Source organism: Eschrichtius robustus, chromosome 6 (genome assembly GCF_028021215.1).
Source record: "Eschrichtius robustus isolate mEscRob2 chromosome 6, mEscRob2.pri, whole genome shotgun sequence".
Taxonomy (NCBI): Eukaryota; Metazoa; Chordata; class Mammalia; order Artiodactyla; family Eschrichtiidae; genus Eschrichtius; species Eschrichtius robustus.
Genome location: NC_090829.1, coordinates 51,005,044 through 51,018,575, shown reverse-complemented (window position 1 = coordinate 51,018,575; position 13,532 = coordinate 51,005,044). Strand labels below are relative to the sequence as shown.

At 44.7% G+C, this 13,532-nt stretch overlaps 1 protein-coding gene across 1 annotated transcript in view; it reads left to right on the top strand.

Annotated features, from left to right (window-relative positions):
* Positions 1-13,532, top strand: part of TNIK (TRAF2 and NCK interacting kinase) — a 407,404-nt gene that overhangs the window by 317,190 nt on the left and 76,682 nt on the right. Inside the window, 1 exon segment of the mRNA XM_068546242.1 lies at positions 12,779-12,889. Within this exon segment, the coding sequence (XP_068402343.1) occupies positions 12,779-12,889 (111 nt within the window).

The window sequence follows — 13,532 nt, the reverse complement described above, 5'->3', positions numbered from 1 at the left end:
CACGCGGGGATGCTAGGCAGGGAAGCCAAGGCACTGTGTTGCTGGGCTTCGTAAGCCTGGTTAAGGAATTTCATATTTTGTTCTAAGAATAGAGGGAAGTCATTGATATGTTTCAACCAAGGGGATATGATCAGATCTGCTGGGTTTTTTTGTTGTTGTTTTTTGGGTTTTTTTATGTGATCCTTTTTTTTCTTACTTTGTATTGGAGTATAGTTGATTTACAATGTTGTGTTAGTTTCAGATGTACAGCAAAGTGAATCAGTTATACATATACATATTTCCACTCTTTTTTTTTTTTAGATTCTTTTCCCATATAGGCCATTACAGAGTTCTGAGTAGAGTTCCCTGTGCTATACAGCAGGTTCTTATTAGTTATCTATTTTATATATAGTAATGTGTATATGTCAATCCCAATCTCCCATTTTATCCCTGCCGCCCCCCATCCCTTGGTAACCATAAGTTTGTTTTGTACATCCATGACTCTATTTTTGTTTTGTAAATAAGTTCATTTGTGCCCTTTTCTTTAGATTCTACAGGTAAGCGATATCATATGATATTTGTCTTTCTGTCGGATCTGCGTTTCTGAAATGAAACTTGGGCTGCAGTGAAAGTTGTTGGAAGGAAGCAAGAGTGGATAGGAGAGACCAGTTAGCCCAGGCCAGAGAGGGTGGTGCTTTAGGTGGATGATGGTTGGATGGGGATTGAGGAAAGTGGGCACATTTGAGAGAGATGGAGCCTATAGAACGTGCAGGATGTGGTGGTTGATCAGATGTCTTCCATGAAGGAGCGCAGGTGGTCACAGAAGGTTCTCCGATGTCAGGCTGGAGCGTCCAGGTGGAGGACCAGGTTTGCGAACAGGAGGATAAGATCAGTTTGGAATGTAGTGAGTTAAAGATGCCTGTGAGGCAGCCAGTGGTGAAGCCAAGGATGCAGTTGGATTATATAGTTAGAGCCAGAGAAGAGGGCTTGAGAATGGGAAGAAAAATGGGAATTACTGGTTTATGGTCATGGAAGTAGACATCGAGAGGAGGAGAGTCTAGGAGCTAGACTCTCTGAGAACTAGAGTAGGGGAGGAGAAGCAAGCAGAGAAGACTAATAAGGACGTAGGAGAGTTTAATGTTGTTGCAGAGAAAACTGCATATTCAAGCGGACCATGGAGTTACAGGACCAGCTCTGCAGAACGCTGCCCAAAGGAGTAAGCCAACAGCAGCCCTTCGTTTCAGTGACAAAGAAGACATTGGAAAGGTAGTTCTAGTGTAGTACTCTCTAGAAATGTATCTGTTTCGTCTCTGCTTTGGAGAGAAGGAAGCAACCTGCTCGGGAAGTCAGAAGGTCTAGATCTGAGGGCCACCGTGCACCACCTGCCTGCCTGGGCGGCTCCCTAAGTCTCCCCAGAGCCCCGCTTCCTAAGCTCTACGAGGAGGCTTCTAAGAAAGCTTGTTCCCACCACCAAAGTTGTTCTGAGGATTAACCAGGAAAATGGATGTGAAAGACCTGGCTTTGTCAACCACCAAGAGCTAGACAGATCTCACTTTCAATTGACTTGTCAATTCCAGGTTAAACATGACTAACGGGCCCCACTCGTGCTTCCGTTTGGAGAACTTTTCGTAATTACATGCTCATACATTGTGGTCAGCTTTGCTCACATCATCTCTCAGTATTCACTTTCACTCAGGGTGACCAGGCCAGTTTCACAGAAGCTGTGGCAGCTGGAGCCCAAATGCAGAAAAGCCACTGGTGGGTATGGTTACTCTTTGGGACCTAAGTAGTTTCTCCCAGGTGCTTTCAGACCAAAAAGGGGACAAAGGGGATCGAGGGGAAACTGCAGAAGAGTCAATGAGCAACAGAGCATTTGGGGAAATTCTGTTGAGAGTAGTATTTTGGCTGACGTTATCTTCCTTATTAGATGTAAGTTCTTTAACTTTCCTGTGCCTCAGTTTCCTCGTCTGTAAAACCGGAAATAATAGTAGCATTTACCTCCCAGGGCTATTGTAAGGATTAAATGAGTCGATTCATAGAAAGCCTTAGAATAGCAGCAGCACTTAGAACATACTCAGTAAATATTAGTTGTTAGTATTGTTGGAGCGGGTGCCTTTGGCTGAAGTCCAAGGTAAAATTTCCAAAAGTTTACTCTTTTACATGCGACAGTAAAACCTTCTTGAATTTATTAAAATAAATGTACCAACAGGTAAACTTTTATTCATACCTTGGGAAGAATATTTGTTTATAATACTAGTAGGGATTTGGTTATGTCATCAAGAGAAAAAGAAATATACCCAGTTTTTAAGTGGCTGGCTAGCAGATTAGTGTAGGGGCAAAGCACACCGGCTTTGAAGCTGCGGAGACCAAGGCTTAATCCTAGCTACGTGACCTAGGGCAAATTACTTGCCCTCTCTGACCCTCAGCTTCCTCATATACACAATCAAGATACTGTTTACTTGGCAGAATTGTTGTAGGGTAAATGTAGTCATAGGTACAGAAGGCTTGGCACAGTGCCTGACAGAAGAACAGACTGACATTGGTGGGTGAATTATTTATTGTTATTTTGCAACTGGTGATTTCAAAGTTGTTAGGTTTTTTGTTTTGTTTTAAGGGTTTTCTGAATAGATGGCATCTCCCATTGCCTGTCTTCCTTCATTCTCTAATGTACCTTGCCTGTTTACTTTTCCATCCCTTTTTGAGGGCTCTTCTCTGAGAGCCCTCTTGTTCTTGTCTTGCTGGGGTCTGCATCTACTGTCAACATAGCTAGCAGTCCTGGCCTTCCAGCACAGGGCGGCAAGCCCATTCTTCATCCTTCTGGATGCACCTCATCTTACAGGATCAGCTGCCACCTTGGAAGGTCTCCTCCTCCCAGCCAAGCCTCAGAGGACCCTCCCCTGGGGAAACTCTGCTTTTTGATGGATGCTCTCATCAGTATTTTTCTTGTTGTCACTTCCCACACTGTGTAATTATGATCCCATCATCGCCACCAGTGGCTGCATCAAGTCTCACCTGCTACCAGCATCTAAACAAAACCCCTAAGAAGGTAGAGCTCTTGTGATGCCTGAAGAGTAAACTTCTGGGCACCTGGGACACAGCACCTTGGGAGTGACCCTTTCTCCAGGAAGGTAGAAACAAGACAGTCAAGGGTACAGTAGGAGATTGCCTAGGTTTGAATCCTGGCTCTGCCACTTACTACCTTTGTGATCTTGGGCAAGACATGACTTCTCTATGCCTCTGTTTGCTCATTTATAAAATGGGAGAGTAACAGTTTCCAGGATTAAATGTTTCTACATCCAAAGCACTTAGAACAGTACCTGGCACCAAGTACCTGAATAATCAAGAAAAGAGTTGCCCATAAGGGGAACAGCTTTCTTTCCCATCATCCGCCTGCTGTGGCTGCTCTTAGTCATTTCTTTTCCAGGTGAGGGCTCACAGCTGACTGCAGCCTGAGCAGGCAGGAGACAGGGAATGCTGCCTTCCCACCCACAGGCCACACTCCCAGGCCCTCAGCCGGAAGAAAACACCGTGAACAAGAATAACTCTCCCATTTCAGGGCCTGGAGTGTTAATTCGTCGGCACTGCTGAGAAGCGGCCTTTAGTTCACTTAATCATTAACTGTAGGCATCCTAATGAGTCCTGCGAGCGGCAGCCGCTGGTCGGGGGCAGAGCAGCTCTTTCTTCCTGGGTGCTGTTAGCAGCGGCACCAAGATTGAACGCTTACTAGCTGGGATTTTTTTTTTTTTTAATAACATCTTTATTGGAGTATAATTGCTTTACTATGGTGTGTTAGTTTCTGCTTTATAACAAAGTGAATCAGCTATACATATACATATATCCCCATATCTCCTCCCTATCCCACCCCTCTAGGTGGTCACAAAGCACCAAGCTGATCTCCCTGTGCTAGCTGGGCTTTTGCTCTGTTATTTCAATAACTGAGCAGAGATTATGAAACAGATGGGAGCCAGGCTGGCAAAGTGGATCCTCACTTTCCGGGGCAGGGCCTGCCCACGGCCTCTGGCGAGGTCCGCGTCGGGCACGTGTGTAATTCACACATGTGCTTCAAGAGGTCGTGTGGTTTGCATGGATGTATGGAACGCTGCTTCCCAGTGGATCCCAGAAAGATTCCCTGTTCTAACTTACCTGCCATGCTTGCAGGAGTCTGGCTGTGTCCGCTTGGTCACCTGGGTCCTGTGATGGGAGGGGCTTCCTGCCCAGGTGAGGAGGTTGGGCTGAAATTCCTGTACTGCAGCCTAAAATGCTACTGATATTTGAAATCCTTTTGCTCAGACCCCTTTCTACACTTTCAAGGAATGGGAAGGATAGGCTAGTATTTTATATTTATAGCATTTCATACTGGAAGAAAAAAAAAAAACAACCCAGCATTAGGCAGTTTCTGGCCCTGGGTGTATCTAGGGCAGCTTAGGTGGATGACAGGGGTTGCTTTTAAGTGACAGTGAGGAATGGGCATTACAACTACCTTCAGTTGTCCGGGGTCTTCATGGAATCTCTTTTATTACATCCAGTCTGCATCTCTTATGTTACACCATCATTATTCTTAGCTGTTCCCAACCATAGAACTATGACAACAAAATAGTTTCACAGAAAATACTATTTCGCATGACATTTAAATCAAATTGTTTTCATTTCACTCTTGTTTTCTTCAGTCAATGAGTGGTTTCATGGAATCATAGAGGTTGAGGAACACAAGAGACCACAAAAGTGGTCTAAGCCAGTTCTTCGCTCAAAGCAAGAATCCCTTTGACAATACTCCTCAGTCATTTAACCTGTTTAACATAATATCTCTGCTTATACTCTTAGAGGCTTGAGGCAGCCTATTCTATTTTTGAACAACTCCTACTGTTAGAAAATGTATCCTGTTATTGATTCACGTCCTTGTGCTATCCCTGCATTAATACAAATTATACCAAACAAAACTAAAATGCCTTCCACCTAAGCCCCAGAAATGGTTGAAGACAATGATAGTGTTCTTGCCCAAATGTCACCAGTTCCTGCAACCTTGCTATATATGATGTAATTTAGCATCATCCCAGATGTGCGGGAGTGGTCCTCTCTGTAGACATTGCATTAATAAACTGGTTTATAATGGGCTTGTTTTCATAGGACTCAATGTGAAAATCTCATATTAAGTCTTCATGATGATGGCAGAAGGAATTTGAGAGTTACATCTGCACTTGACTTTTACACTAACCCACAGAGTCATAGGTGCTCAGGATGTCCATTGGGCCATCTCGCTCCTCTATATGATACCCAGGAAAACCAGCCATTCTTCCCAGGGAAACTGCAGCTCAGAGGTAAGCTCATAAATAATCACACTGACTAGCATCCAAAGAAGAGGCAGGACCAGAATTCTTCATGAAGCCTCCTCGCAGCTCAGCCTGTTTAGAACTTTCTTTCCTTGTGCTACCTGCATAAAGACTAGCTTGGCCCACATGTACTCAGACAGTGCTTAGCCTTGGGGCTGCCTAGTGATCAAGAGTTGGCTAGGGAGCTCAAAAGAAGAGTCTCATTTAAGCTGTTAATTTTCCAGGAAAGCTCTGAACGGGTGGGTTGGATGGTTTATCTTTAATAGTGTAAAGTACGTGTAAAAAGAAAAGAATGAGGTATATCTAGCTGGTCTAGTTTTCTCAGTGGTTCTCTGATTACTGTTTCTGTGAGGAAAAGACAGGTAACAAAGTGAAGGTAGAGGGGAAAATGGCCACTTGAAAAAGCATTAATAAAACATCCTTCACTTTGTATATATAGACGTCTCAGCCATAGATGTCTTTCAAATCCATAGAGGCAGCATGGCAAGAGCCAGATGCAGAGTATCGTTCTGGCTTTGCACTTACCAACCCAGTGAAGTTGGGCAAGATACTGGCCTGTGTGTGCCTCGGTTTCCTTATCTGTCAAGTGGGGATTATGATGGCAGTGCATGCCTAAAGGGTTGTGATAAGAACTAAATGAGTTACTGTGAGCGAAGGGCTTAGGACAGTGCCTGGCATCATAGGAGGCACTACCCAACTGTTTGTTCTTATCATGAATAATTATTATTCATTTTTGTGATTCTGATTACTTTGTAGTGAATTCAGAGGTGCCAGACTGCTTCACCATCATTCTCATTCTCGTCCCCCCTATAAAAAAAAAAAGCTTGGAATCCCAGCGTTAGTTGCAAGGAATCATGCCCTTGCCCTGCAGTGGGTGGTGTGCAATGGTCTTTCCAAAGCTGAAACTTTCACAGCTGTTAAAATGGGCAAATGGGGTACCCAGAAGCTTGAATGCCTCTTGTCACAAGTATAGCTCCTGCAAAGCTTATACAGAACAGTCCTATTTAAGTGAGGGGGCATGTGTGCTGTGTGGTCGATTCGAGGGACCATGCTGGGGCCTTTCATTTCGAATGTCTTTGAACAGAGAGAGCCCCTGTGTCAAGGGGAAGGTTTGAGGTACTTCCCAAGGAGCCTGGCTTGATCCTGCACTGGCTGCTGTGCTGTCCTCTGGAGGCCCGCTCTGATCTTCCACAGTCAGTGGGGTCTCCTCTCACCACTTCCAGGTGGTCACCCAGGATGAAGAGAAGCAGAGCTCTCCAAGAGCACGCCAGAATTCTGCTTCAGTTCCCTTCTCATTCTGAATTGTCAGTCGATTTTTGCTTTGCGATGTAGCATATTCTTGCTTAGACTCTTAGAATGAACAGACTTGTAAGATCACCTAATCTTCCCCCTCATTGAAGGTTTGGGTTAAGGTGACTCATTCAAGGTCATACAACATTCACTTATTCATTAAACAAGTATTTATTGAGACTGCGTGGTATGGTCTGCAGTGTTTGTATCAGTGGCAGAGCAGGACTGGAATCTAGTCTTACTATTTCTGATCCAGTGTTCTGTCCCTCAGGTCCTGTGGCCTCTCATACCTACTCCCCTCCCCCAGTGATAATGTCACTTTGCAGCTGTGGGATATTAATTCTCAAATGTGAATGTTACCTTTGAGTCTGTATAATAGGAAACACAATGTGTGTAAAAGATAGGAGGGCCCAAAACCTTTACACAAAGGCAACTAGCCTTGTTTTCCCCCAAATCTATCAGAATGTTGTAAGAGTCAAACTCAAATTCAACCTGAACATTCAGCAGGTAGGAAAAAAGCAGCAGAGTGTCCTATCTGGATTGGATGCCTCTCCAATTGATAGAATACTCTGCCAGGTACTAGGGACTCGGGGGATAGTAGGGCACAGAGTACTCCACCATTTTCCAGCCGTGTGACATGGAACAGTACACTTCTCTGAGCTTCAATTTGCTTATCTGTAAAATGGGAATGATAGCAATAAACTTCAGAGTCACATTGTGGAATTTAATGAACTGAAGCATGTAAATCACCCAGCCCAGCAAATACCTGGCGCACATAGACAGTGCCTGTTAGGATGATTTGTATTCCTTCCATGATTTCCCTCAACTTGTTATGTGGCCACTGACAAGGAATTGAACCTTCCTGAAAGTCTTTAAATGAGGGAAATAAAGAAAATGACATTTGCATCACCCAACAGGGCTAATGTGAGGCTCCAATTAGAATAATATAGAATGAAATACTTCTTTTGGTAAAAAAAAAAAAAAAAAAAAAACAGAAAAGAACACCATACACGCAGATTACAACCCTGTGCTTTTTCCAAAGATCCTGTATCCTTAGAATGATGGGTGAGCTGTACTTAGCCATATTTGCTCTGGTCCATGGCACAGAGTTTTAGATTAGATAGGAGATTGGGCTACGCTTCCCTATAGGTCCCAGCCAGTTCTAGACATGTTACTGCAGTTCAGTTTAACCACCTCTCCAACGAGAGGGTGTGGTAGCATCAGAGCAAATTGATCCCCACTTCTGGGAAAATGACATTAACCACATGCTCAGCTGACAGACACAGAGGTGGCATCTTCATGAGTTTAAAGACCCAAATGACAAGTCTACAGTTTCTCATTTATCTCCGTTTTGATCCTCCCAAGGGAGATTTTGAGGTTTCAGAAGACATGGAGGGCCAAGCTATTGTTTGCCTGTGTATACCCTTCTTTATGACTTTTTTTCATTCCAAAAAGATGCTTTAAGGTGGCTTACAAAGATTAATGCAGAAACTAAAAATAAAATAAACAAGAAAAATAAAGTAGAAAGGAACAATAAAATTGAAGAGAAAAGCAAGATGAAGCCAGGGTAGGGTCAGTTCATAGAACACCTGTACAATGTGGTGTCTGGGTGCCAGAGATGGGCCTCCGTCTGACTCTGAAAGTCTTAGCAGCTAAGGAAAGAGGCAGACTTGAATGGGTCAAGATTCACATTGTCCAGATTAGAGTAGACCCATTGCTTGGGCAAGCTTTCCGAGATCATTGAAAACCCGTGCACTCACCTGGGAGTGGTTGAATAGTGCTAGGAATAACGTCTGAGTTATTTATATGAATAAACTCAGCACTTCTTAGCTTTTTTCCACTCTTCTCATAATACTGTAAAATGCAATTCATATTCTAACAGGTCATCAAAGTCACTTCTACGAGGCCAGAGCACCCTGGTGCAGTACACACCTTTCTACTGGTTAAACTTAATCCAAAAAGAACATTTAAAGGAATCAAAGGAAAGAAAGAGCAACTCCATGGCCTTTGTGATGGACACCCATGTGTATTATTTCTCACAACTTTAATGCAATTTGAATAGTTAAGGACTAAGATAATATGCTCTTGAAGAGCTGAAGGGGACAGGATTATTTCCTCCATTAAAATGAACATACTTGAAAGTACAGCCGCACAGCCTTCACCTGGCCGTGGCCTGAGGGGAGCACCCACTGGGGAAGACAAAAACTGTCCTAAAAGAATCATTCTTTAGGAACACCAGTAGAAGGCAAAGGGACAAAAAGACCCCTATGATCTACTCCCTAGATCAAGGCAACAATGATTTTAGCCTGGAAAAGTTTCAGAGTAGGTATTATCAGTCATTCCCAACCAGAAAAAAAATTAAGAAACTTGTAAGAACCTATTGAATGTCTAGTTTTATGTGCTGTAATTTTTGGAGATGGCTCCAAGAAGATGTGGATGAAAATATACTTCTAGGCAGTTCAGTATATTCGGGGCGGTGGGGTGGGGAGTTCCTGCTGAGAGTTTAGAGTAGTTGGTTTAAGCTATTCTTTTGTGACAGAACCACTGTCATCTTTATGCATAACTCAGTGACATTTAGAAATTTTTTTTGAAACTTCTTTCGGTAATTATTTGTGAGTTTTATCTTATTTTATTTATTTATTTATGCATTTATTTTTTTGGCCGCTCTGCGCAGCATGTGGGATCTTAGTTCCCCGACCAGGGATCGAACCCGTGCCCCCTGCGTTGGAAGCTTGGAGTCCTAACCACTGGACTGCCAGGGAAGTCCCTAGAAAAATTTTTATTTCTTCCCTTTTCTACTCCGTCCAGCTTAGACTCCTATTCCCTTATTTTCTTTTCCTGCCTTTCTCTAAGATGGAAAATAAATCCCATGCCAGTGCCAATCGTGGGTGGCTCTCTTTTTAGAAAAACATTCCAAGCCTTGTCTATGCTCAGCATAAAAGAATATTCTGGGCCGGGAGGGCATCAAAGGGTGAAGGGGTGGTCTGAGGTTCTGCGAGCCTTTCTCCTCTTCTCTTGCTGCCCCATCTATAGTATATAAAACAACAAACATCAGTGCTATCAGGCCCTTTATGGGATATAGTGGGAGGTAAAAACCAGAATAGAGCAGAGACCCTGCCCACGATCTAGATTGCAGAGTAGATGAGACATTTCAAATAACCATAACATAAGGCATGGTGTGCTATAAGCACTGATAGGAAGGGAAAGCACCGCCCCCCCAAAAAAATTAGGATGGTACTGAATTGTCTGCTTTTGCCGCAAGCTTCTTATTCGGTTCAACTGAACAAAATCTCTGCACCTGCCAGGTGCCAGGCCCCCCGTGAGGGGCTGGTGGGTCCAGTGGGGGTCAAGCGCAGGCCTTGCTCTCAGATTGCTACTTCTAGCAAGAGTCATCAGAGCTTTGTAAAGGTGTCTGCTTGAGGCCAGGGACTTGGTCTTTCTCTGACATGTTTTGATATGTCCCCTCAAACAGTCCCACAGCCAGGAGGAGAGAGAGCAAAGAATTTTCCTGGAAAGGTGATTAACATTGAGGCACAGCAGCTAGAAATTGGCAAGGTGCCTTCCGCAAGGTTGGGGAAGTGATTTATTTTTCCAGCCTCACCGCAGGAACCAAGGCCCTGGCAGATGCCGCCATGCCTTAGCAGCAGCTGATCCAGATGAGATCATTATTAATTATTAGTCACTTTAGAGTGTCTTTTTCAGAAACTACAGAGTTCTTGGGAAGCCCAGACTCTCCTGAGTTGCAATCAATACTATGTACACCTTGCACAGGGACCTGAGTGGCCTGTAATTATAAAACAGTATTGATTCCTGGAAAGGGGGTTGAAAATGTACAAATCCTTCACATAAAAATCAGCTAAATCTTCAAAAGCCTTGATTATATTTTTTCCTCAAGAAAGAGACTGATGGTGGGAGTAAAAAACTTGAAATGTTAGCTAAATTAGGGCTGTTTCCTGCCAGGAGCCAGATCTGTACACATAATTATTTTATTCTCTGTGCTGGCATTGATTCCCTTTGGTTGAGTGTTGGAAATATCTCTGTTTTGGGTCTGTAATCCAAATTATTCAGTCAGTTCCTATGATGATGTTTTCTACTCGCATCTTCCTGTATTATTTTTCTGTAAAACAAATAATCACATGTCTGGAACTTGACTCATCCCTGCCCCCCAGCACACCCCTCATTCCCATCCCTGAACTTGTATATCACACCACCTGCCATGCTCCTGGGCCAGAAACTTCACTCACCACTCACCCTCACGCACTCCATAGTCACCAAATTCTGCCCGTTTTATTTTTGGCCTAATTCTAATTTCTGCTTCTAAGTTGGCGTCCACTACAGTCCTGTTGGAATGACTGGAAATCTGGACAGTTTTTAGTTTTTCTTCCTTTTGGCTGCGTCTCAGCAGCAATTACGAACATGGATTCTCCAGCTGCCTTTGCTTAGCGCATGGGTGCCCTGTCATTTTCTGTCTGGATCCATAGAATAACCTCACATTGCATTTTCAGCTTCTAATCCTGCCCTTCCCGTGGCGGGTAGGAGCCCCCTTGAAAATGCAGGTTTGGTCATGGCGTTTGATGGCATATAGTCTTCCAGCGGCTCCCCATTGCCTACAATCTAAGATGCACAAACAATTCTTGATCTGGAAGTGATAGAAATTGAGTTTCAAAAGATGCACTTTATCTCCCAAGCCTCAGAGACTGTTGGAAGAGAGCAGGTCTAGAGGATTGCAGGCACCAGCCACATCAGGAAGGCCACCTCATTCGTGGGCTTCTTTGGCACTTTGACTATCTGTGGTTGGTTTAGCTGGGCTTGGGACAGAGAGTTTTTGTACTAGAAAGCTGTTTCCCGGGTTTTATAGAGCTAACTTCCCAGTGAGATACAGTCACAATCCATTTTATTTTGGATACCTCATGCTTCCTCAGCAAGGCAGTGAAGTGCTGTTGAGACTGTTACAGGGGAATGGACCCTCTGATCAGCCCCTCCAAACCTTGTATTTGAGGGAGAGGAAATCCTAATGCCAGTACGGGGCTCCACCACAAAGGGCCTGCAACATTTCTCAGAAGAGGCACTCCTGGCGTGTGGTACGGGGAAACACTTTGTAATGTATGAGTGTCCCACACATGCCAGATGCTCCAAGGATTGGGGAATGGTACCATCCCTACCTAGGAAACCTTGGCTCCTGTCACTACTCCTAAGATGTTCTCCTTACTGAGAATATAATGAAGAACTGGATTAATTATGATCTGTCACTCCTGTTGCCTCTTCATCTTCTGTATTGATTGAGTTCAGACTGGAGTCACATTGCCTGTCTTTGAAATCAAGCTCCACCACTTAACTGAGTATGACCTTGAATGTGGGCATGACCTCGGACAACTACTTAATCTCTCTGTGCCTCTGTTTTCTCATTTAAAATAGGAGATAGTAGTATTAATAATATCTACCTGAAAAGTTTTTGGTGCAGATGAAATAGGATAAAGCATGAAAGGTGCTTGCCGTGATGTCCACTTTCAGAGGCATAATGATTGTATGAGATGATGATGGCTCCTGAGCTTAACATCGTACTTGAGTGACAAGTTGAAATCGACACTTAAAAGTGACTGCCCCAGAAAAGAAAGGCAGCAGGGTCTATCAGAAAGTGGAGTGACCAGGTGGGAGTCAGTAGATTCTGTTTTGCCCAGAGTCACAGTTACTGTGTAGCCTTGAACATGTCACTTCCCTTCTCTGGTGTTTGCTTTCTTGATCTATGATACATTTGCCCTACGTGGTGTCAAAAAGACTGAATGGCATGAGCATTGCAAATGTGCTTTAAAGCCTGTAGCACCTCACAAACAGTTTGATGGTATATAATAAGTAACTGATTATACATCGGTGTTCTACCTACCCCTGATTTGAAAACCCTCCTCAGCCAACTGGGAGGACGCATTGAATGGGAACTTCTTGGGAGACGCATAAACCCGGGGAGCCCACCTTGCGTGGTAGACACTGAATTGCTCTCTAGCAGCCCATCCTGGCCAATGCGTCCCCCCCGATGGCACGGGCGAGGAGCCCTCAGGCAGGCAGGCAGGCATCTCGTGAAGAGCTCACATCCCCGGTCCTGCAGCTCTCCCTGCCGGCTTCCCGACACCCCGACACCCTTCGCCGCTGCCCGTTCCCTTCATGGCTGTCTGCTTGTCGCCCCACAGCAACAAAGGCGAGAGAAGGAGCTGCGGAAGCAGCAGGAGAGGGAGCAGCGGCGGCACTACGAAGAGCAGATGCGCCGGGAGGAGGAGAGGAGACGCGCGGAGCACGAGCAGGTACCGCTGCAGCCCCGCCGACGGCCCCGCGCGGACGGCAGCACCAGCCGCCTCTGGGCTGTGTGGGTCGCCTTCTCTTAGGTCTGCTCAGGTTTAAGCAGGTTTTTACTCTTTCTCAAGCAACTATTCTCACCTATTCAAGAAGTCAAACGCACAACCTTGGCAAAGCCCACTCATTCAACCTGGCTTCCTTCCCAGGCCGAAGTCCCCCGACGCACCTGGATCTCGTGATTTTCCCAACCCTGGGCATCTACTCTGAAAGTAGCACTGAAGCGTGATAAGCAAGCCAAGTGCTCCTCTTCCATCGCTTCAGAAGAGCTTTTCTACTCAGGCAACTCTGGTCTCCGTGACTTGGAGCCATCGATGCAGGCCCCTTTCTCTCTTTGTTAGAATCACATTCTGACAGTGCAGTGAAACTGCAAGATGGTTCCATTACAGAGGCAGTGCATGATGGCATTCAACCATTATTTTACCCCTGCTGCTTGCACAGGAGCCTCTGAACTTTATAGCGTTGTTAATTTCAGGTAGCCCCTAAAGAGGGAACCTGTCATGAAAAGTTTTGAAATATAGCTCGGTTCTCCAAACCAAAGAGTAACAGCAAAGCACTGAGCCATCTCAATCCGCTGCAGTTGCAGGTAGAGGG